This window comes from Corvus moneduloides, chromosome 24 (assembly GCF_009650955.1).
Source record: "Corvus moneduloides isolate bCorMon1 chromosome 24, bCorMon1.pri, whole genome shotgun sequence".
In the NCBI taxonomy this organism is placed as follows: domain Eukaryota; kingdom Metazoa; phylum Chordata; class Aves; order Passeriformes; family Corvidae; genus Corvus; species Corvus moneduloides.
Genome location: NC_045499.1, coordinates 6,123,167 through 6,147,103, shown reverse-complemented (window position 1 = coordinate 6,147,103; position 23,937 = coordinate 6,123,167). Strand labels below are relative to the sequence as shown.

General features: G+C 55.3%; 1 protein-coding gene across 3 annotated transcripts in view; it reads left to right on the top strand.

Annotated features, from left to right (window-relative positions):
• PLXNA2 (plexin A2) overlaps positions 1–23,937 on the top strand; it is a 145,216-nt gene that overhangs the window by 97,498 nt on the left and 23,781 nt on the right. For all 3 annotated transcript variants that reach the window (XR_004244347.1, XM_032132796.1, XM_032132798.1), the window contains exons 10-21: positions 3,443–3,643; positions 5,379–5,475; positions 6,093–6,286; positions 11,375–11,526; positions 14,630–14,747; positions 15,209–15,345; positions 18,288–18,455; positions 18,994–19,087; positions 20,234–20,473; positions 20,660–20,803; positions 21,910–22,144; positions 23,540–23,682. Coding sequence is in view for 2 of the 3 variants with exons in the window: in XM_032132796.1 (XP_031988687.1) it covers positions 3,443–3,643; positions 5,379–5,475; positions 6,093–6,286; positions 11,375–11,526; positions 14,630–14,747; positions 15,209–15,345; positions 18,288–18,455; positions 18,994–19,087; positions 20,234–20,473; positions 20,660–20,803; positions 21,910–22,144; positions 23,540–23,682 (1,923 nt within the window). In the remaining variant the exon portion in view is untranslated. The remainder of the gene's footprint in view (positions 1–3,442; positions 3,644–5,378; positions 5,476–6,092; positions 6,287–11,374; positions 11,527–14,629; positions 14,748–15,208; positions 15,346–18,287; positions 18,456–18,993; positions 19,088–20,233; positions 20,474–20,659; positions 20,804–21,909; positions 22,145–23,539; positions 23,683–23,937) is intronic.

Here is a 23,937-nt window from a genome sequence, read left to right as displayed (position 1 = left end):
GCGTGTTTGTTTAGTGAGAGGAGGCAATAATGGCCTTCCTAACTCGCTGCAGGATTTACCGCTCATGAATTAAAAAACAAAGTAAACTGATTATGGAACAAATTGTGTATTCCATCACCTCTATTCGGTGTTTTCTGGGTGTTTCGCTCTTCCTGGGGCGGAAACGCGGAATGGGGCACCCAGGCTGAGCCTGACAAAGCAGGGACACGAGGGATCTTGGCCACAGCTCTGGCCCCAGCAGCAGGGCTGGTGCTGCCAACCCCTTCCCAGTTCATCACGAAATTCCTCTGAAGGGAATCAGCACTGACTGAGGCACTGCTGAAGCTGATGATAAACCCCTAACAAAATAATTTGTCTGCAAAGTGGCTTTACAGCCAGGGAGCAGCTGGGAGAGGTGGTGGAGGGACAAACCACGCTGCCAGGCTGTTCTCCTGCAGCAGCACCCATGTGAGAGCCAAAACCCCCACACAAGGTCTGTGAGCAGGGCTGTGTGTGCAGGGATGTGGGAGTGCAGGGATTTGGGGTGCAGGGATGTGGGTTTGTAGGGATTTGGGGTGCAGGGATGTGGCTGTGCAGGGATTTGGGGTGCAGGGATGTGGGTTTGTAGGGTTTTAGGGTGCAAGGCTGTGGCTGTGCAGGGATTTGGGGTGCAGGGACATGGCTGTCCAGGGCCATGGGTGCATATTACTGCGGCAGCAATTTAAAAAACAAATGGCAAAGAAAAAATCCCTGAAAGCTGAGCACTGAGGTTGAAAATGGCTCACAGGGGCTCCAGAGCACGTGCAGGGTCTGAGCCAACCCAAACCCTTGACCAGCCCTGGCAGCTCCCGCGGCTCCCCTCGCTCAGCTGAGAAATACAGCAGCGACTGCCCGCAGCAGTGTGGCTCCCCATGAGCATCCTGGGTTTTCCAGAGTCTGGCATCTTCCTACAGATCTCTCCATCCCAAAACGTGGATCCCTTATTAGTGTGATCACTGCAGCTGTCAGCCAGCACAGAGGGGCTGCCTTGCTTCTGCTCAGGCTGCGCCCGCCTTGCTTTCCTCACAATCCCAATGTGACATTTTCCTTCCACTGGAACCAAAGGAATGAAAAAAAAAAAAAAATCTATTTTGTCCCACTTTGTCTCTAATGATGGCAGAACAGATTTTGCTACCAACGTTTTCAGCACCAGAGAGCAGATCTGGGAACAGGAGTCCTCTCCCGTGCCTGGAGAGGCAGGAGCCCTTCCTTAGCAGGCGCCTCACGGATGGCGCTGGCCAGGAAGGATAATGGTCCATAACATATTCATTATTTTCAGGACTGTGCACTGAAGTTCTCGCACTGGTGAGGCGCGTGGAGATTTTTTGTTTTCAGTCATAGCGGGGTAAAGGACTCTGCAGCTCCAGGCTGCTTTTCCTTCCAAACCACGGGCGCTCCGTGGGGCTGGGCCCCTCTCTGGAGCAGAGTCACTTGTCTCCTGTCAGTGCTCGATGTGACTTTGAGGTGAAATTCAAAACCTGAAATGCAGGCAGGTGTTGAGTGGAAGGTGGCACAGGCGTGTGGTGTGTAAGGAGAGGAAGGAATGAGTGTGCAGAGTCAGCTTGGAAGAGCTGGCAGGGGGTGGAAAATGCCATGAGTCCTCAGAGTGTGCTGGTGGTGAGCTGGGGTGGGATCCACAGCCCCAGGGCCAGTGGGAAGCTGGGAATGCCATTCCCTTCCAGCCTGCGAACCCACTCCACTGCAGGAAAGGCCTTCCCTTCCCTCCCCAGCACAGCTTGCTGGCTGATGGAGTTTGAAATCACTCTTGGCTGTTAATCCGTGAAAGTCCCTGTTAGAAATAAAATAAAATATATATAAGGAAAAGTGCCACTAAAAAGGTTTATGAGGCTGCAGTTTAAGTTAGTGGCTCCTCCAGACCAAGGGAGCGTCTGTTCCTCATTTACTGCTCACTTGAGCCACTGGTGAAACAACTTCCCCTGGCCCTGGCTGGAGCTGGAGCGGGAGCCTGGGCTGGGGAGGGGGGGATGTTCCCCCTGGACACACTGTGCTAGCGGGATCCTGGGCAGGATGGCTGTCCTGGCATTGCCATCAGGATGATTTCCTTTCATCCCCAGGTTGGGGGGCAGAGGGCTCGGGGTGCCAGTCTGGGATTTGGCAGAAGGAACAGAGATGGAGATGTCAGGGTGTTCGTTCTAAACTCCTGCTTTAGCTCAGGATTAATCATTCCGTGTCAGGTACTCACAGGTACTTAGGTACCTTGTTCCATTAGATCAAAGCAAATCAGAGCTGAGCAGAATGTAAATACTGCTGATGGTCAGAGCCTTTGTCTCAGCGTGGTGCAGTTCCTGGTGTAGAAATTGAAGAAAAATTGTATTTCCCAGTGTGCCGTGCAGAGGTAATGTTTGGGATGCTGAGATCTCATGGGAGGGGTGTCACAAAGTTACCAGGTGCTGCTAAGTTGTTTTTTGTGGTCCATCTCAGGGTTTCATTTGGACATTCAGTTTGTGTTTGGGGGGAACTGGAGATCTGTTCTTCTGTGGAATGGTGTTTCATGGGATCACAGATGGTTTGGATGGGAAGGGATCTTGAAAATCATCTCATCCCACCCCCTGCTGTGGGCAGGGACACCTTCCACTATCCCAGATTGCTCCAAATCCCATCCAACCTGGCCTTGGACACTTCCAGGAATGATTTTTATGGTCCCTTCGCATACAAAGCACTCTGTGATGTGGAGATAGAAGGGGCAGTTCAGGTCGGATGCTTTGCCCACCCAGCTGGCAGAGGCACAAATCCCACCCAGGCTGAGGAGAACACTGCCAGCCACGGGAGCTGGTGGGCGGTTCAGGAAGGCAGGAGGTGTTGGAGCATGGAGAGGAGTGAGAGCAGACAGAGTAGAACTTAATGTCACCTCAGAAATGAATGGCACCTTGGCCTAATTTTACTGAGATAAAGCAGAGCAGAACAGTGCCTGGTGGTGAGAGGGAAGCACACCCTGGGCTGATCCATCTCACTCCACAGCACGAGGGGTCTGAGGGGTGAAATGGGATTAGGAGAAGCCCCCGTGGCTGGGAGCAGCCTGTCCCCTCCCAGAGCAGGGGGCTCGGCAGGGCTGGAGCAGCTGATAAGGGGCTGTGCTCCTCAGGAGGGTACAGCAGGAGATGCTGGCTCCGCAGATAAAACCCGGGGGAAGCTCAGAGCGGGGAGGACACCTTGGATTTGTCCCCAGAGAGGGTGTTCCTCCTTGTGCAGCTGCAGCGAGGACATCAGTGCCAGCCCCGGGGCACAGGGGGTTCTGTGTCCCTGCACTTCACCTGCAGCTGGACTGGGGAGTGGCAGGCCCTGGGCGCTGGGGATGTGCTGGGACATCGGCCCTGCCACCAGAGCAGGTGGCCCGAGACCAGGTCACAGCTGCAGCTCCACCACAGCCCACCCTTAACCCCGCACGTCTCTCATTGCCTCCTAGGACTGCCCCCAGCTCTTCCCCACGGAGGAGATCCTGATCCCGGTGGGAGAGGTGAAGCCCATCACGCTGAAGGCCAGGAACCTGCCCCAGCCCCAGTCGGGGCAGAGGGGCTACGAGTGTGTGCTCAGCATCCAGGGCATCATCCACAGGGTGCCCGCCCTGCGCTTCAACAGCTCCAGCGTGCAGTGCCAGAACAGCTCGGTGAGAGCGGGGGGGAACCTTTGGAAAGGGAGTGTCAGCTCCAAACAGCCGCGGGGAGGGTGGGAAGTCTCTAATCCTGAATCCCAGGTGGGAGAATGCCCACGAGGGGTTCAGTCACGGGGAGGAGATCCCTTATCTGGAGTCCCCTGGCTGCCGGTGGGGGGTCAGCCGGGGGAAGGGGAGGAGCAGGAAGGAATGCAGAGGGTGTTAAGGCAGGCTAATTCCCACACCGGCAGATAAGGAGAATCACAGACCCCTTATCGGGGAGCTGTCGAGTTCCAGGTCACGGTGGCTGGATGAATAGAGCAGTGCTGGAGAGCAGGGAAGGAAGGAGGGGGAAAGGGAGACTGCCAGGGGAGGAGCAGAGCACGGCGGGGAGAGGGGAATCTCCGCAGCGATGCTGCCCGAGGAGCAGGGGAGGATAATCCCCCTCCACAGGACGGGGCTCAGCCTTGCCATGGACCCCAGGGCACCCCAGAGTCACCCTGGTGGGTACCTGGGGCTGCCAGAACGCAAATGGCAAACGCACAGCTGATCCACAGCCCACGTTTGGGTCTCCTGTGGCCCTTCGCAGCTGGGGGACGAGCAGGGACAAGCGTGGCCCTTCCTCTGCTCACCATGTGCTCGGGAAGGGCCCTGGGCAAACAGGGCACAGTCAGTTTGTTTTAGGCAGCAGAACAGGGTCCGCTTGAATATTCAGCGCAGATGGTCTTAAATTGTTAATGAAGTTCTGAATTTTTAAAAATTTTACTGGATATTTATACATTGCTGGCCGTCTTTGGGCCTCGCAGCTTGGTGGATAATAAATGTATTAATAGTATACGGTACTTTTCCTATCCAGAGTGATTTATAAGCATTAGAGAAGCACTTTCACTGCTGTTAGGCTGACAGGAAGTGGTAGGGGAAGGATGTAAGGGCCATTCTGGACTCACAGCTTCTTGTTCCACACCAGCTCAGTAAAACCCAGGCAGGGTGAACCAGTACAGTCAAATGTGAGTTAAAACTGCACAACTCCTGCCCAGGGACAGGCAGAGCAGTCTGCCTTGCTGAAATCACCCTTCCCTCATCCCAGAGAGGATGGCAATGCTCACTCACCTTTTTAAGTCGTCTTAGCAGCTCTTGGTTGACCTAAAGAGAGCAGCAGAGTGAGGCCTCGCCAGTGCTGGGTGTGATAATGGGAATTTCAGCGTTCACTGGGAGTTCAGCTGAAGCATCCAGCTTCACTCAGCCACGGCCCCCAGGATGTCCATAGGAAGGGGAATAATTCAAGCCAGCGCTATCGCAGAGCAGGCTGAAGCAGTGGCTGGGGCTCTGCACCAGCTATTTTTGCTCAGCTGTTCCTATTCCACCAGCAAAGGTCCCAGTGGGATTTCCCAGCTCTCAGTCACACTGGGGTGCACGAACTGGGCAAGAAACAGCCTGAAGGCACCAGTCCCAGCCTGGTGAACTGGAGGGGCTGTGTTGCTAAACCAGAGACTGAGTGACGAAAGCAACCACTGCGAGTGGAATAATTAATCTGTTACCTCTCGCAAGGACTAGACCTGATTTAATTATCTCTTCCTGGTGAGGAGAAGGGACTCAAAGCAGAACCCTGGAGATGAAGTGTAAAAGTGTGGTGTCTGAGGCACCAGCAGATGTTTTTAAGCAGAGAATAAGGATGGTTTCTTTCAAAAAAGCCTTCTTTGTCTGTGAGTGTTGTCTCCCCAAGCATTTCGTTGTGGATCTTCCCCTGCAGTACCTCTATGATGGGATGGACATCAGCAACCTGGCAGTGGACTTTGCCGTGGTTTGGAACGGGAACTTCGTCATTGACAACCCAGAGAATCTGAAAGGTAAAATCTGCTTGAATTGGCTTCAGGTCATGGTGGTGGGGGGCTGGAGAGGGGCTGTTGGGGCAGAGGCATTGTGACCCCTGAGGATCCCCCTGAGGAGGAGAGCAGCTCCCTGCACTGCTGGTGCTGCTCTCTGAGCCCCACTGCCACTGCCTTGGCTGTGCAGGAATCCACCTGTGCAGGGGCACCTGCGGCTTGGGGAGCCAAAGCCGAGCTCGTGCTGTGGCGGGCAAGTCCAGGAGCAGCTGCATCCTGGGGGAATCTCTCAATCCCAGCTGCATCCTGGGGGAATCTCTCAATCCCAGCTGTATCCCAGGGGAATCTCTCAATCCCAGCTGTATCCCAGGGGACTCTCTCAATCCCAGCTGCATCCTGGGGGAATCTCTCGGTCCCTGACCCTTCTCAATCCCAGCTGTATCCCAGGGGGAATCTCTCGGTCCCTGACCCTTCTCAATCCCAGCTGTATCCCAGGGGGAATCTCTCAGTCCCTGACCCTTCTCAATCCCAGCTGCATCCCAGGGGGAATCTCTCAGTCCCTGACCCTTCTCAATCCCAGCTGCATCCAGGGGAATCTCTCGGTCCCTGACCCTCCCTGCTCTCCCACCCTCTCCCCGCAGTGCACCTGTACAAGTGCGCGGCGCAGCGCGAGAGCTGCGGGCTGTGCCTCAAGGCCGACCCCAAGTTCGAGTGTGGCTGGTGCAGCGGCGAGGCCAAGTGCACCCTGCGGCCCCACTGCGGCTCCCCCGGCGCCCAGCCCTGGCTCGACTGGTCCAGCCACAACGTCAAGTGCTCCAACCCGCGCATCACCGAGGTGAGGCCGCGCTCCCCGCCCCCGCTCCTCCCGCGGCCGCTGGGCTGTCTCTGTGCTGGCCAAAATCCACCCGGCCCTGAGAAACAGGGATAAAACGCTCCAGTGCTGTCTGGGAAACTGCTGGCATGTGGCCAGGTGTGCCCACGGGCAGCTGGCACTCACCAGCCGTGCCACCCGCGCCGGGGTGACCGCCACGGACTGCTGCGGGAATGCTAATTTAACCAGGGAGCTAATTAGTCTGGAGTTGATGCTTCTGATGTTTCTGTTCAGCCCACTGAGGGATGCAAAATGTGTCCCAGGAGCATTTTCACCAGTGAAACTACACTCGCTCTGTTAACGCTGCTGTGAGGAGTGACACTCTATCAGGTGGGAATGAAGGAAGGTTTGGGTTTCTCGGTTAATTAAATCCCCCAGAAAAGCCTCCCTTGCCCTAGCTGTGCATCCACGCTGCAAAAGGTGTAACAGAGTTGGATCAGAGTTGTCTGTTACACCAACGCTCGTGGCAGGGCCGCTCAGCACCCAAAATCTGCCAGCTGAATCAGAACCCAAGTGAGTGTGGAAGTTTCCTCTTAAATTAAATTAGTTTCTACACTGGTTTAACTAAACTGGCTCAGATCCCAGGGGAAGGAAGCATCAACCTCCTTTTTATAGAGGAGAGGAGGAAGCACAGAGGCTGCTGCTGTGTCAGGGCTGGCTGGGGCTGCCTGGAGGATGATGGTGCTGAGGAGGGTCCATCCATCCTCAGGGATGTCACCAGACTTTTGGTATTTCTGCCTTAGACCTGTCCAGCAGTGCTGTACCTCTCTTGGGCAGGTTTTTCTCTTGTGCAGGCAGGGTGGAGCTGCTGAGGGGCAGGAGAGGTGCTGGGGCTGGTTGTGCAGAGATGGGAAACATAAAAAGGCTTGGAAGCCTGTCCTTTCCTTGTTTGGTTGGTGTCTTTGTTTTCCCAGTCCCAGCTGTCCTACCAAGAGATTAAATGAACCTTAAAGGCTTCCCTGGCTATTCCCCTTGCCCTGCCAGTGGGCAGAACCCAAACTTCTCTTGCCCGAGTGCTGTTCTGCTGCACAAGGTTATGCTACGAGAAGCAAAACAGCCTCTACTGAGATTTGCTTCCCCATAAAGCAGGCAGAAAGTTGTCAAGTTGAAGAAATCTTGGAATTATTTATCTGTCCCTCCTTGAGCTAAGCAGAGAAGGGAAAAATGCTGTGCTCCAGCCACCAAGTGACTTGCATGTGAGCAGTGCCAGGCTGGCTCTGGCAGCTGGCTGCAGGCAGGGCACTGCCACCAAGTGTTTTATCACTGTCCAACTTGAAAGCAATACTTTTGGGCTCTGTCCAAGGAGAAAAGAGCAGAGCTCTGCTGATACAGATTTCTTGACTCCAGGTCTGTGTCTCAGCCCTGAGAGGGAGATTGTGGAGGAGACCATGAGACCTTCACGGCTTTTGTTGCTGTTGGGTCCTTTCCCGACATCTGAGTTTTCTCAGGATTCTGGTACCACGTTGCAGTGCCCAGTGCTGCAGAGCTGTACGGCTGGGTGGCCACCCTGCCCTGCTGGGACTGACCTGCCCCTGGCAGGTCCAGAGCTGGCACTGGTGGCACATCCTCCATCCCTTGGCCACCAGCAGTGACAGGACTGGGGAGCAGGGTTTGCTCTCATGCTGAAGCTCACATTGCAGCCTGGATTACCCAGACTAAAAGAGCCTTTAATATGGGCTGTTTCCCACTCCTTTTGCTTCATCTGGCCAGGTTCACTCTTTGTGACAAGCCTGAGGTCAAGGGCCTGGCTCCCAGGCGCCAGTCCCTTCGGGGGATGCATAAATAAGAAGAGATTGTGTTTTAATGGTTCTAAAAGTAAATGAGCAGTGGGGTATTTGCAGTCCTTTCACTGAGTGAGAGGCCCAGCCCTCCCCAGCAATGTCCCCTCAGCAGCTCAAAACTTCCAGCCGGTCTGTGGCCTTAGCAATAAATAAATAAAAATCAGTTTTCTGGCGAACAAGCGGCGCTCTGATCTCCTATTCATTTATTTGCAGGCCTCATTAATATAACATCAGCGCAACAAACAGCTGAAGGGGGGGCAGTGTCAGGCTGAATAATGGAGTTGCTCTGCTGAGATAACAATTAGGTTCTGAATGTGCCATCAGCTGAGGCAGAGACAAGGAGGGATCATGCCGGGATGACAATGCTCATGTGCCGCTTCCCCGCTGGGCTCATCAGCTGGGATCCAGAGCTTAGAGCAGGAGGAGAAAAGCACAACGAGGATGAAGGTGGATGAGGTTTGGGGAGGGGGCGGGGGCTGTGCCATTGATTGGGTGCTCTCTCCGCACCTGAACAGATGCCCAGGGGTTGCTGTGCAGGGCTCGTGGCTCCCCTCCAGCTCTGCAGGGAAGGCCCCAGCAGCTCCCAGCCAGCCCCGGCCCCAGCTCTCCCTGGCTCCTCACTGGCTTCTTCTGCAGGCGAAATGTTGCTTCATGTCAGAAACTCTCAGCGATTCAAGCAGCAAGACGTGACACTGAGAACATTCACCCCTCATTGCTGGAGCAGTGTCTTCTGCAGGCTGGGGAGGGGAGGGGTTCTAGCACTGGGCTGGGGCTCCCGGACCCCTGGGATCCTTGGATCCCAACCACAGGGATCCCTTGGACTCCAGCCTCGGGGATCCCTTGGATTCCAGCCTTGGGGGTCCCTACCCTGGTTTCAAGTAAAAGGCAGCAATAAGAGAAGTGCTCTGGAGCATTTCTGTCCCCTCCCTCATCAAGGACGGGGTGTGAGGGTGACCGAGCTCCTGCCACCCACTCCCCCATCCCTGTACCCAACCCTTTTTATGAATAACCCAGTGCTGCACACCTGATCAATCCTTCCCAGCATTATTACAGGGGCTGGATTGGGATTTCTCTCCTGCAGTGGGGAGAGATGACCTGCTCAGAGTAATTCTGCCTCCCACAGCAGAGGTGCAGATTGCTAAACAGCAAATATCCAATTCCTGGTAATGGCCTTGCTTTTCCTCAGCTGCCCTTTGCAAGTCCCTTTCATCCTCCACAGAGCTCTAAGTGAAAAGCCAGTCTAGTGAAGTGATTTTCTTGAAATTGGGGAATATTTCTTGCTAATCCTGTCTGTCTCGGATCAGAAATTGGGGCTGGCAGCCCAGCAGCCTGGGCAGCTCCCAGCACAGCCCAGCTGGGATTAAGGCAGAGCATGGGCTGGCTGTGCTGGAGGTGCCTCATCCTCACCCCAAGGAGAAGCCCAGGGATGCTGCTCAGAGGGTCCCCAGCTCTGGGTGCACCGGGACCTTTAAGACTTATCTTCTTTCTGTGATTTTGACTGAATCTCTCCAGCTGTAATTAATTGAATGCATCTGTTCTAACCCTGGGGCTGCTTTATGGCACAGTTACTTCAAAACTGTTCAATTAGTGGCCACTAAATCTAGGTCGAGTGGAGCTCCATATTGGGGATTTTCCAGGTCAGGACATTTTTTAAATACAGCATCAGCTCGGCTTTGTTCGGGGAGGCCGCTTGGCCCCGCTGGTTCTGCTCAGGTCAGGAAATGGCAAGCGGTGACTCTTTCCTGAGCAGTGATGAGACAACGAGCCCAGCAGAGTAAGTGCTCCAGTAAATGCATTTTAACATCATCCAGAGCTGCAAAGGACAGCTGTAACTGTCAAGTGCGTGAAGTGCCAAGTTCAGGTGATTCCCAACCAGTGATGTAAACACTACCAGGCCTCCAGGACTCGGTGTAACACAATCCAGCTTGATTTTGTAGTGGGTTTATGGGCACGTCGAGCTTCCCAGAGCTAAATGATACAAGACAGGCCATGGTGTGAGTTACAGGGAACAGGAGCACAACAGGCAGTGCGTGGTGAATAAATTAAAAACCTCCGTCAGGCGGTGGAGGGGAGAGGGAGGTGGGAATTAAAGGATGTGGAGGAAGGAGGGGGGGGCTTGGTGGCTCCGCCGGGTGCCTGGAGCTGGAATAACCTCAGCACGTGTGGCCAAAAATGGGACAGAATGCCCAGGGAAGTGGTGGAGTCACCCTGGAAGGTTCAAAAACCACATGGATGTGGCACCTGGTTTAGTGGGGATGGCGGGATTCCATCTTGAAGATCTCAGATGTCTTTTTGGAGATGCCTTTGGGGAAGTTGGAACCAACTGTGATGAGGACAGGGATGTCCCACGAGGGCTGCTGTGGGACAGGTCACTGCGACGTGCTGTCCTGGTGGGACTGGTGTTCGGCCACCTCCCTCACTCACTCCTAAGAAGGTGGAGAAAACCAAGCATCCATCTGGGAACAGCAAGGGAAAGGCTCTGAAGAGCTCAAGTTTTTTTGCCAAAGACGAGGGTGGAACAAAGAAGCGTAAACAAGATTTATCCATTAAATTAATTAAATAGCATTATTATGGATTGTGTTTATTTATTAATAACAGCTGCAGCACGGGGAAGATGAGAAACTCACCCAAGAGCAACAGCAGAGCGGTGGCAGATTCAGGATAACTGTCTGAGAGTCCTGGGCCCAAATTTTGTGACTATGCATTATTGAAATTTATACTCCTAATTGAAGAGGAGATTGTCCTTAATGCAGGTCCGGGGAAGCAGGGATGGTTATGGCTGAGGCGGGCTATAAACAGGCAGCTTGAAAGCACACACCTCACCCTTTAACATTTTTAAGTCATTCGAGGTGCCAAGTCACTAATAAAATGTGACATTAACATTCAGAGAACAGCCAAAGCAGAAAGTAAAGTTCTCCCAAGCACCAGGCTGCTTCTGGAAGGTGACTTACCCTCTTCTGGACAGAGAAGATAGGAGCTAGGTTTATCCTTCTGGAAGGATTTCGGGGGAATGGCATTGCCCACTCCTCTTGGCCAGCTCAGGGACCTCAGAGTCCTCTCTTGGAGCACGGCACAGATAGATTTCAGCATCCTTGGGCTTCTCCAGGACATCCAGAAGGGCCATGAGGGGGTGGCCATGGCTGGGTTTGGCAGCAGGAGCAGGAGGAGGCTGCAGCACTCAAAGCAGAAGTGTTTCCAAACCAGGGCGGGGCTGAAGAACGGGCGTGGTGGGGATGTCACCTCCACTTCCCTGTGTTCTGTTTCCCTGCAGATCCTGACGGTGTCGGGGCCGCCGGAAGGAGGGACGAGGGTGACCATCCGTGGTGTGAACCTGGGCCTGGACTTCTCGGAGATCGCGCAGGGGGTGCAGGTGGCCGGGGTGCAGTGCACGCCCCTGCCCGAGCACTACGTCGTGGCGGAGCAGTGAGTGACCCCTCACCCGTCCCCACCGTGGGTCCCCAGGGCTGGGCACCCCACAGAGCCTCCTCCCTGACCTCCAGCCAATGCTCAGGAGGCCAAAAGCTCGCACAGAACCTGGGCGCCTGCAGGAAGGGCTCTGGAGGTGGACATGGGGAGGGGTTCCTGCACGTTCCCACATGTTCCCACACTCTGGACTCTCCCTGCGGGGGTTAAGCAGCCCTTTAAGTTTTCATTAAATGTTCTGTTTCCTTCCTGCTTGGCTAAGCACCTTTGCTGATGAGCACCTTGCTGCTGCCACCGAGCCTCCGCGCTCCCCATGCTCCCCATCCCACTTGGAATTCCGCCGGCGCCGCCGGCTGCACGCAGCCATTTGTTAGGCAGGCGAGGCGGTGACAGCCCCTTAATCCGAGTGGGCCTTCACTGGAGTCAATTCATTTGTTTCACTAAGAAAAATGTCAGGCCAAAATTAGAAAATAGGCCTGTAACAGGGGATGAGCGAATAAACCCCGTGGCGTGACAGCCGCTCCTCTCCTGCCCTGGAGGGGCTGTGCTGGGGTAGCCAAGGTGCTCAGGGGGTGTTGGGGGTCATTTGTGCTGGGTGGGACAGCAGAAAGAGGTGATGTCTCCCCTTGGGCTGTGTCGTCTCCTGCTGGGGAGCAGGACGGTGCCCTGTGCAGCAGGATTGTGAGTGTGGAGATGGCCAAGACCCCACGGGTGGTCGCAGCAGCACAGACCTGCCCCAGCTTCGGGAGCAGCTGAAAGGAGTTGTCCTCTGCTGGGAAATGAATTTGGTGGCTCCCACTGAGAGCCCCAGCAAAGTGCAGGACCTGTCACCTGGCGGCTTTGGTTTGGGGCTTGTCCATTCCTTGTGGTTCTTTCCCCATCTGTCCGGCGGAAGGGGCACTGATGACCCCTCTGGAGCAGCGAGAGCGAGTGCAGAGTGCCAGGGGATCTGGGATCACGGGATGAAGGGTGCCTGGTGTTCCTGCAGGAACGGCTCCAACCATGGCACCAATACCCCATCACTGCGAGCAGTTGGGGCTGTTCTGCTGAGCAGGACTTTGTTATATTTTATTTTTCAAATAAAGGATGGAAGATTATGAAATTATCCCCCTTTGATGGTATGAAACCCTGATTTTATAATCATGACTCTAATTACGGCTCTTGAGCTTTCAAAGTTTGTTAACATCATTAAAACATTTACCCTGGGCAGATAACAGCAAGCGTTAGCATGAGAGCTGCCTTTTAAAGATGAATACAGATAAAAGGACCCTCTTACGGGTTCTGTGGGCAGACTGAATTCCAAGACTGTAATGACTCTGCCATATGCTCCAGCCCCGCAATCTATCAGCCAGCAATTAGGTTAATGTTGGTGAAAGGGCCACTTAGCCCGGCAATCAGCACCCTACAGCTCTGCCGAATGCATCATTTTGTAACAAGGTACCTGCTGGGGATTTGGCTTTTAGTGGGACTGGGGACCAGGTGTACCCGGTCACTTGTGCCCCGTCCCACGGCCCTCCCTGCCCGGGCTGTGCTGCAGCTGCTGCTTTGCTGGCAGAGTTCAGTATTCGGTGATTCCTTGTGGGAGAGAGAACCTCCCCTCTCTTCTCCTGCCCGTGGCGGGTCAGGAACCGCTTCCCAGGCTTTGTTTGCCGCGCCCCGAGCTCGGAGTGACCTCCTCTCCCTGCTGCCAGTCTGCAGAAGTGAGGGAGGAGCAGGCAGAGAGGTGCAGGGGCGATGTCTGGTTGAAAGGCAGAGCGAGGAGCACGTGGCAGAGGAAGGCACGGAGCCGAGACGCTTCAATCCCTGCTCTCCAAAGGCAGCATCTCTCTAGGCAACCCCTTTTGATGTGCAGCAATGAGGATGTGCACGTTCCAGCTCTTTACCGGTGTGTGTGTATTTCATCGGCCCTCCTGGCATCACCTGTGCAGGCGAGCTGCAGCTTCTTTTCTTCCTTTAGTCTTCGCCTTTTATTTTATTTTACTTTGTTTTATTTGCAGTGAATTTAATGCTGCTGAAGGCAGCTGGAACGCTGCCTCCCCAAACTGGGGCCTTTTGTGTCTTTGTGTGTGATAGGCAGAGGAGTGAGTGCTTCCTTCTCCTTCAGCCTCAGCAGGCAGAGGCTGCTCTGGCTCTTTCTCAGGTCCCTCTCCTGGGGTCAGAGCCCACGGGTATCTCATCATGGGTGGAACTGCACCTCCTGCCTCAGGCTGGTTACTCCTACCCTCAGCTTTTCATCCCTGAGGCAAATTACCCATCCTCAAGTCTCCAGTCCCGAGGCAAGTTGCTCCCACTCTCAGATTTCCAGTCTGGGGCAGGTTCCTCCCACCCTCAGCTTCCCAGTGCCTGCAGGGATGCTCTTGAATTCATCTTTCCAGCACTGCTGTGGGAGCATCCACCCCTTTCAGGTCCATCTGGAGAGCCCTGCCAGCTGATGCCTCTCTGGAAACCTCCCCCAAACCTGCTGGCACGACTGGCATCCGCTTGATCCCGTCCCCAGCTAGTGTCACACATCCCCTGTGCCCTGGGATTTGGGGGTTGTGCATCCACAGTGATCAGCCATGGTTAAGCCCAGCAGATCTCCCTGTCCCTGCAGCTTTCCCAGCCTCAGGATGTGCCCACGGGGCTGAGCTGGACCACGCCAGGAGCACGGGGACAAGCTCCTGTGACCACCACGAGTGTGTTTGTGGCAGCCAGCCCTGTCCCCCAGCAGGAGCTGCTCTCCAGGGCTGTCTCTATCATCCCCCAGCCGGTTTCTCCAGTTTTGATTAACTGGGAGTCTGCAGTGTGAGCTGTTCCCTTAATGAACTCATCTGTTACTCTGAGGACTTTGCACTCACTTTGCTACTGGCTAATATATTGCCATTAGTGCTCTGCTTTGCTCTGGAGTTTACAGCTTGTAATAATTATGTCTAATTTTGATTTTTTTCCCTTTAAATTACTACATGGGGTAAAAATAGACTCAGTAATTAACTTCTTCCAAAGAGGCAGATATCAAAGTTAAAGAGGAGGGGGGAGAGAAAGGAGAAAAAAAGGCAGTGTGGAGCTGTGCAGGGCACTGCTGGCACCTCCTGCCAAAGCTTCCCTGCGGCATTTCTGCTTCCAGGATCGTCTGTGAAATGGGGCAGGCGCTTCCAGGGATCAGCTCCGGCCCAGTGCTCCTGTGCATCGGAGAGTGCAAGCCCGAGTTCACGGCCAAGTCAGCGCAGCAGTACATGTTCGTGGTGAGTGTCCTGCTGGGAGACAGCACATGTGTCCCCCAGGAACTGAGCGTGGCACATGGAGGGGGTTCAGCTCCAGGAGACAATCCCAGAATTGCCATTTTTTTCTGGTGGTTTCCCCCTGGTGTTGCACAATTTTGGGGGGCCCAGTCAACAAGCCCAGCTTGCAGGATTGAGAGCCCACCCTGGGAATAAACCAGGGCTCCCACAACATTTGGGTTCAGCTTTGCACCCCCAAAACAGCGATTATGGAATCACAGAATGGCTTGGGTTGGAAGGGATCCTCAAAGACCCAGTGCAACCCGTGCCATGGGCAAGGACACTTTCCTCTGTCCCAGGGTGCTCCAAACCCCGTCCAGCCTGGCCTTGGACACACTCAGGGATGTCCTTCTCTGCTGCCACAGCCCCCCACAGCAGCTCCCTGCAGCAGCAGGAGCCCTGAGCTTGTCCTTTCCTTCCTGCAGACTCCAGCCGTGAGTTTCCTGAGCCCCAGCCGCGGCCCGGAGTCGGGAGGGACCATGGTGACCATCTCCGGCCACTACCTCGGGGCTGGCAGCCGCGTGTCCGTGCTCCTGGGAAACCAGACCTGCGAATTCCACGAGTAAGAGACCAGCACAGGCTCCTGCAGCACCTCCTGCCCCTGTCCCAGCACGGATCTGCTGGAGCTGAATGTGCGAAAATCCATCTGGGAGGCCCTAAGGCTCCCATTCCCTCTTCTATTGCATGAAACCATCTTCTCTTTTATTGTGATGGAGGCTTGCATGGCAAGGGAGGGATTCATCGGTGTCAGTGCTGTCCATTATTTCATTTTAATGCTGTTCCAATGGTAACTGGTCTGAAAATCTCAGCGAAACACCACTGTGATGGAAATAGGCTTATATTGGCCATCAGTACCTGCCCCCAGCCCGGCTGCTCTGAAGAAAATGGAACATTTATAAGAAATATCTCCTTTCTCTTTCCACTGCACTGCTTTTATTACAGCCACTGCTGCAGGTGCCTCGACCTCCTAAAAATGGTGTGGGATCCTCAGGGCAGAGCAAGGCGAGGGTCTGCTCACACGTCCTGCTGAGGAACTTGCACAGCCATCAATCTCTGCTGGGATTTCAATGGCAAATTTGCTTTTTCCCCAGCAGTGTGAACACACAGTTGACATTTGCAGGGTTTAATGGGTTTTCCTGGGGCTTAGTTAAAGAAGAGACGTGTGGTTTACATCTGTGTGCATCAGTACACAGCCCTGCCCGCCCTGCCCACCCTGCCGGCAGTGGGCACAGCCTGGTGCCAACCCGATGTCCAAAGGGATTCTGCCTCCCAGATCCTCACTCAGGAGGAATTGAGGAAGTTTCTGGGAAAGCAAAGATCCCTGGAGGGGAATTTCTCATCCAAAAGCCTGAGAGGTTCTTGGATGTGGGAGCTGTGGGCATTCAGGTGGGGGAGCACAGTGGGTTATTGGCAGGGCTTGTTCTGGATCCATCCCAGGATGGTGCCTGGCGAGGTCAGGGCATTCCAGGACCTCCCAGTGCAGCTCAGTCCTGAACAACCCATCAATATCTCCTCCCACATCCAAAACAAAGGTGCCAAACTGCTCCCTCAGATGGAGACAGGGAACAGCGTTACCACCAGCAGAAGAGTGGGATCAGCCCTGTAACATCATCCCTTAAACACCTGATCCTACTCAGGCAACCTGCAGCTACTGCCCTGCAAAGCCTTGAAGAGCTCTGGATTCCCTGGATGTTCTAATTGCAGCGGGAAGCAGAAACTCGAGCAAGGCGAGAGCAGCGACTGAGCAGCTCCATCCCTCACGTGGGGCCACGCTGTGCACTTGGTTTGCCGTGGACTGTTTGGAGGCAATGAACTTCAATTGTACTCGAGGGTGTGGGGGAGCCTGATGAGATGAAGCAGCTCCTAATGAGATTCCCTCTAATCACAGCTTCCCCCATTCTCCCCTCTCTGATCGGAGGAGTGGGTAGATTCACCATGACGACATAATAATAGCACAGAAAGCTAATTAGCTGATCACAGGGAGCCGGGAGCTGCTCTGCCAGCAGCCCTGCATCACTCTGCAGCCCGTGCCAGAGCTGGGCAGGCACGGCGGGGTCTGGGGTGGGCAGCAGAGCAGGCAGGGCAGGGCAGAGCAGGCAGGGCAGGGCAGAGCAGGTAGCCCATCAGGCTGCACAGAATCACTCCAGCACTCAGCACAGAGGCAGGAGAATCCCACCCCTCACACAAGGAGGCCTTTGCAGCTAAATTAAACCAAGGTGGAGACTGAGGATGGGATGAGGGAGAGAAAAGGAGCAGGGCAGTGGATGTGTTGCTGCATCAACAGACACAGCCGAGTGCAATTGGTTTGAGGTGTTTTAGGGGTTCTTTAGGGGATTATTTCTGTTCCCTCGGTTGTGGGGGGTGGAAGTGCCCAGGTGTGAGCTGGGAACATTGTGGTACCTGCTGTTCCATGCCCTCCTAAATGCCCATACTCCTTAGGGGGGGGAAGGAGTGTGTAAGGACCCCAAAAAAGGACCACCCGTTGTCCCCCTGCCAGGCACAGACTCAGAGCTTTGCAGGAAGCGGAGCAGGGACACGGCTGCACTTGAGCCTCAGCCGGCCAGCACCTCCACAAGCCCCTGAGGATGGTGAGGATGGTGAAGGTTGCCCATTCCGGAGTGCCAGGTTTTGATTTAAGTGCCCGACTGGCAGTGAGGTGCTGCAGACCTGCCTGTCCTCTCCCCTGGGAGAGCCCAAAACGAAACCAGCCATGGAAAGAACACTGACTTCTCAGCAAGCCAGGGGCAGGTTTGGGCAGGAAGGACAGCCACGGGGGCCATGCAGGAACACTTCTTGTAGGAACACTCATGCAGGAGCGCTTCTTGTAGGATCAGTGTCCAAGGAGCCGTGTGGTTCCTCCCAGCTCTGTTCTGGACGCTCAGATCTCATTCCCTTTCTGCATCCCTCCACCCACTGGCGCCTTTGTGCTCTTACGGTGCTTCACTGCGCCGCTGCCTCGACCTTCTCCGGGGCTCTGGTGGCAGCAGATGGTCTGTTGTGTCCAGCCAGGCAGCGCCGAGCCGAGGTCACCCCGCTCTGATGGGGAGACAAAGCCCGAGGCAGCGGTGCCGGTGCCATGGCCCTTCCCCGGCGGGGGCTGCACGGGGCCATTATGCTGCTTACAAGAGCCTCGTGTGTGCAGTGGAGTGGGGAGGGGAAGAATTTGGCTTTTCACTGAGCTTATGCATCCCATTTAAAAGGCAGCCATCTGTTTTCACACGCCCAGCAGAAGGCAGCGGGTTCAGGGGGATGCGGAGCTGCAGTTTGGCACAAAGAGGGATTTCAGGGAGGCTGCGCTGCTCTCCCGGTGGGCAGAGCTCGGTGCAGAGCTCTCTACCCTCCCTCCCGTGCCAAACCCTCCTGCCCATCCCAGGAGCTTCCCAGGTACCAGTCTGGGGCTGGCCGATGGCTCAGCCCTTTAGTGACCCGCCCCAGGACAGGACAGAGGCTGTGACCTGCCCCTACACCAGCCCCATTAACACTCCCCGTTTCCCTCTCGTGCAGGCGATCCATGAACGAGATCATTTGTGTGTCAGCGCCCTCAGCCCACGGCCTGGGGGCTGTTCCCGTCTCTGTCAGCGTGGACCGGGCTCAGCTGGAGAGGACTTTGCTGTTCGAGTACATCGATGACCCCAAGGTGCAGCACATCGAGCCCGAGTGGAGCATCGCCAGGTAAGGGCACTGACAGCACCTGCTTGGCCCTCCCCTGCCCTGGGGCTCCTCAGCACACAGCCAGGCCAAAGGAGGGGCTCTTTGGAAATGCACTTCCCACCCCGCACCCTGGATGGGTCAGGGCTGGGCATTCCTGGGGTCTACATTTAGCAGAACTCCGGCCTGGGGTTACCAGAGGGGTTGTGTTTATCCAGGCAGTGACAGCGGACCCTGCACCGGCAGTGTGGGGGCCGCTCTACAGCCCAGATCACCCCCTCAGCTGCAGAAGGGCACAATTGCCCCTTAAAGGCTCCTTCTTGTGGTCCTGGAATACGACAGAGCCAGCAGCCACCGAGAAAGGGAAAAGCTGATGTCAATCAAAGTGCACTGCGAGGAACAGGGTGGCTGCTGCTGTCACATCGTGGGGACATTGCTGTACTCACCCTCTCAACGCTCACCCTCACGTCAGCTTGTCACTGGGGCTGAGCTCCGCAGCGCTGGAGCCCCGGCTCTGTGCACACCCAGCCCACTGACCAGGCCTCTCCTGGCTTTCCCGCAGCGGACACACGCCCCTGACTGTCACCGGCTCCAACCTGGACGTGATCCAGGAGCCCCGGATCCGCGTCAAGTACAATGGGAAGGAGTTTGTCAACGTGAGTAGGGGCTGTCAGCTGGGAACCTCCTTCTGCATCCCCCTGGATGGGGGTGCCGGTGCCAGTGCTGCCTGCCTGGGGAGGTTTGCCATGGCAAAAGCTGCTCTGGGGCTGTTTCCCCGCACTCCCCCTAACTGGGGGCACTGGGAAGAGGGAATTTGACACTCAAAAATGGGAAATTACCTCCTTCCCCTACCTGCATTCTCAGTCCATGAGTGAGAAACTGAGATGAACCCCCAGCTAAATGGGGACTGAGCGAGGTTCTTGTGTGTGCTGCAAGTAAGAATGGTACCTCCAGGACCTCAGAAATCATTCTGATCAAGTAGAACTGAAATATATTGTTTCCATGCAGTGATCTTTGTGACTGAGTCCGTATTATCTTGGAAAGGGCAAATCACTTACCGGTCTTTTCCTATTCCTTTTCTCCCCCTCAAGACCTTTTTCATCTGAGCTCTTTTTAAAAAGACATCTAATTTTGTTGCTAGCACTTGCAGTTATAGTGCTACAAAAATAATTCTGAAGACACAAAATTGAATGAAATTAAATCTTTCACTTATGGAGGGAGGCCAAATGGTTGGGTTCTTGCTGCTTTACAAGGCAAGAGCCCCATAAATCAGCGATTTCCCTGCTTTGAGGGCTGGAGGAGCTGTGGGTGTCCTCAGCCCAGCAGGAGGTGACCTTCAGGTTCCCTCCTGCCCACCAGTGTCGGATGATCCTTCCCTTCCCTCGCTGGCGTTTGGGAATGGCCTCTAATCACCCATTTGCAGTGTTCCCTATGGGTCTGCTTCAGAGCTAGAGAGGAGGAAAGTGGAAGGAAAAGGGGAAAAAATAAAGAAAAAGGAGTAAGAGCTGCTGTGTGAGCCTTTAGCTCTGCTGAAACATGGCTCATTTTGGGCTCACACTCCATCTCTACCCCAGTGCCTTTGTGCTGGCTGGAGGAGAAGCAAATTGCCCCAAACCAGGGTTGTAATGCCTCACAGAATCAGTAAGGTTGGAAAAGATCTCTGAGGTCACGGACCATCAAGCCTGGATTAAATATTTCCAGCTAAGCATGAATCCACTGGACTTCCCAGCCATCAGAGCATCACTGTCCCGCTCAGGGCAGAGCGTTCCCTGCTGCCTCTCTGAAAGCACCCCCTTCCCCAGGTGTGCAAGGTGGTGAACGCCACGGCCCTGGCCTGCCTGGCCCCCCCGCTGACCCCCGAGTACCGGCCAGGCCTGGACGCCGTGGAGCGGCCGGACGAGTTCGGCTTCATCTTCAACAACGTCCAGTCCCTGCTGGTCTACAATGACACCAAGTTCATCTACTACCCCAACCCCACGTTTGAAATGCTGAGCTCCACCGGGGTGCTGGAGCAGAAGCCAGGCTCACCCATCATCCTGAAGGTAAGGAGAGCCTGGCTCAGCCCATGGGGACAGTCACGAAAACCCCGGAGGGAGGGAGGGAGGGAGGGAGGGGGTCGTCCCTGCTGCGGAGGATGGGGTGCCCTGAGCAGAGCCCCGCTGTTCGCACAAGTGGAAGCTGGAGGAATGTGCTGCATCTTTGTCGCTGTTGTGTCCCTGTGTCCCCAGGGCAGGAACCTGTGCCCGCCCGCCCCAGGAGGAGCCAAGCTCAACTACACGGTGCTGATCGGAGAGACGCCCTGCGCCGTCACCGTATCCGAGACGCAGCTGCTGTGCGAGCCCCCCACCCTCACCGGGCAGCACAAAGTCATGGTGAGGGGCCACCTGTCCCATCAGCATCCCCTTCCCCTCTCCACCCTTTCTCCTCCTTCCCCAGCTCCCCGAGTCCCTTGGATACTGAACACAACCCCCTGTGTGAGGCCTGGTAGGGTTTTAGATTTTATGGGTGTCTAATTGGAAGTTTAAAATACTGATGTGGATTAGCGTGGAGAGACTTTGTCCTTCCCCGAGAGTCACTCCCTTCTAGAAGGGAAAATGCCCTTCAGAGCTTTCTAGAAGGAACAAATCTGTCTGGCAGTGCCTTTGGCACTGGGTGCCATCCTTCCGCTGGATGAGGTTGAGACCATTCCCAGTGTTCTCCCTCCTGAAGGGATTTAATCAGCCCACAGAGCCAGACCTGATCTGCCAAGTGGATGGAAAGGTTTTGCCTTTTCCCAAAGCAGGAGCCAGGAACATCTGAGCACTGGAGTGGTTGGATTGACACCCTCAGCCAGGATAAATCAGTGCCTTCCTCTGCTCTGCCTTTGGGCATCGCCGCTTCCTCTGCTCCCCTTGCAGACCAAACCCTAGCTGCCGAATTGCTGGAGCAGGGCCCAAATGAGATTGTAATTGTGATTTATTTCCCTTGAAGTTCAGCATCCAGAACATATTCAGATTATCACAGTGTGACTCCCAGAAGCGCGACCTGGCTGAGAGCTGCTCACATCTGTGGCCAGGGCACATCCAAGAAAAGCCTGTCCTGGTATTAACTCCAGCCTGTTTGCTGCACAGCTTCCACGTGGGCTTCCTCCTCCCTTCTCTGCCCTGTCCTTGCAGTCACTCTGGTTTCTTGTCAGTGCAACGATCAGGGGCTTGTTAATGTCCACAGTTTACAAAAAGGAGTTGAAAGCTGTAAAATGAAAGTCAAATGGAGCCATCAGATAATAGGAACAAAGCCCCGATAGTGAAGGGCTGGCACATTTATCATCACTTGAAGCCTCCCTGTGTTCACACTAGCGGCCCCCTCTGTGTTTGAAGGCAACTGGAGTTTTACATTCCTAAGCAGAGGTGGCTCACTGCTTCCCAAGGGATCTGGGCAGGACAGGGTTTGGCACAGGGAGGCACCCCCAGCTGCTGCTCACCCGTGCTGTGCCCTGCAGGTGCGTGTTGGGGGGGTCATCTTCTCCCCTGGCTCGGTGAGCATCGTCTCCGACAGCCTCCTGACCCTGCCCGCCATCGTCAGCATCGCGGCCGGCGGCTCCCTGCTCCTCATCATCGTCATCATCGTCCTCATCGCCTACAAGCGCAAGTCCCGCGAGAACGACCTCACCCTCAAGAGGCTGCAGATGCAGATGGACAATCTGGAGTCCCGGGTGGCCCTGGAGTGCAAGGAGGGTCAGTACTGCCAGGGCCAGGCGCTCTCTGCGTGCTGCAGCCCCGCGGGTGGGGTCCTAGTTCTCCCAGCACCCCGGGGTCTGCAGCGCGGAGCTGGCTGGGTGCTCCGTGGGGTTTGTGGGTGTCCCTTGGGGTTTGTGGGGGGTCCCTTGGGGTTCCCACACCTGCCCCACCTCGGGAGGATGGCAGCCAGCAGCGTGTGAGCAGCAGACACGGCTCTGATGTGCAGAGAATGGGATTAGAGCTTGGTCCCGCTTAGGCGGCCTGCCTGGCTCGCACGGCAGGGACGGCACGAGCCCCGCGTGCCCTGCACAAAGTGTCCCCTTGCCCGATGGCTTTGGAGGGAGGGGCTTTTCCAAAGGCACAGAGAGAGGGGGACAGAGGGGCTCTGACCCCCAAATAACAGCGTGAAGCCCACTTGGGAGGCAGGAGGGCTGGAAAGCTGGGCCAGTCCCTCCTCCGGCCCAAGCGTAAGCCCAGAGCAGCAAGAGTAGGTTCAGGGGCTAGGAAGAAGCTCCTCAGGCATTTGCTTCTGGGAAGTTTTGGGTGTTATCTGGAGCATCCAGAGCTGCTGCTTGCAAGTTTCCACATGAACAAGTCCTGTCCCTTGCGAGGAGGCAGCTGAGCCCCCCTCACCCTGCAGGTGAAGGTGGGGTTTTGGGGGGGTGCTGCTGTTGTTTCCTACATCCTCCCACCTGGGCAGGGGCTTAATCAATCAAAGTAACATAAATAGAAAGCTGCACATTTCATAGTGGAGAGAGGGAGTTGCACTGGATTTGTTCAGCTGATTTCAAGGGTAGCCTTGAAAGCACAGGGCAAAAATTGAGATGTATTCAGGAGAAACCACAGACAGCTTGGCACAGCCCAGCTGGGGTACAGAGGTCTCACTGAGCCAGCGTGTCACACTTTGGAGAGGGAACACGAGGAGACACATCCAGCTGTAGAACATGGTGTTATGAGAGGAAGAATAAATCCCTTCCTGACCCCTGCAGCAGCTCAGATTTGATCTGCATCAGATTTGATTATCTTGGCAACTGTTGATAGAGGAGGAAAACCAGAAGAAAGGAAAGGAGGGGAGGCACCAAGTTATGAAAACAGATCCTTGTTTCTCTGTGCAGCCTTGTGCTGCTGTTTTAGGTGTGTGTGCACAGGTGTGAACTGCATACAAATTAGCCACAGCTTTGTTCTCAGTCTCTGCTCTGAGCAGTGCCTGCTCTCCCACCCTCGGCTGCTGAGATGGAGTCTCCAAGGGTGTCTGAGCTCCTCGGAATCCTTTCCTGAGCTGGCCCCTCCTGCCATGTCCACGGGGAGAGCAGGCAGCCAGCCCTGCCCAAAACCTTCTCCCAAAGGCTCCCGGAGCTCAGCTCTCCCTGCCCTGTTGTCTCCCCCGAACAGCTTTTGCAGAGCTGCAGACGGACATCAATGAGCTGACCAGCGACCTGGACCGCTCCGGGATCCCCTACCTGGACTACCGCACCTACGCCATGAGGGTGCTATTCCCGGGCATCGAGGACCACCCAGTCCTGCGGGAGCTGGAGGTAACCCAGCTCTGCTCCGGCTCTCCCGGTTCCCCTGAGCCCTCAGGGAAGCCAGCAGGGAGCCCTGCAGCACCTTTACGGCTCCACGCCAGAGCGTGTTGGATGCCCTGGGGTCAGCAGGCTGAGCCCCGAGTTCATTTTAACTCCGAGCCTGGAGTTTTATCTCTGCCCACATCACCGGCTTCCTTTCGGTTTCTCCTCCCTGGTGTTGGTTTATTTTTATTTTATGGGGGTTTATACTGCTCTAGGGCAGCA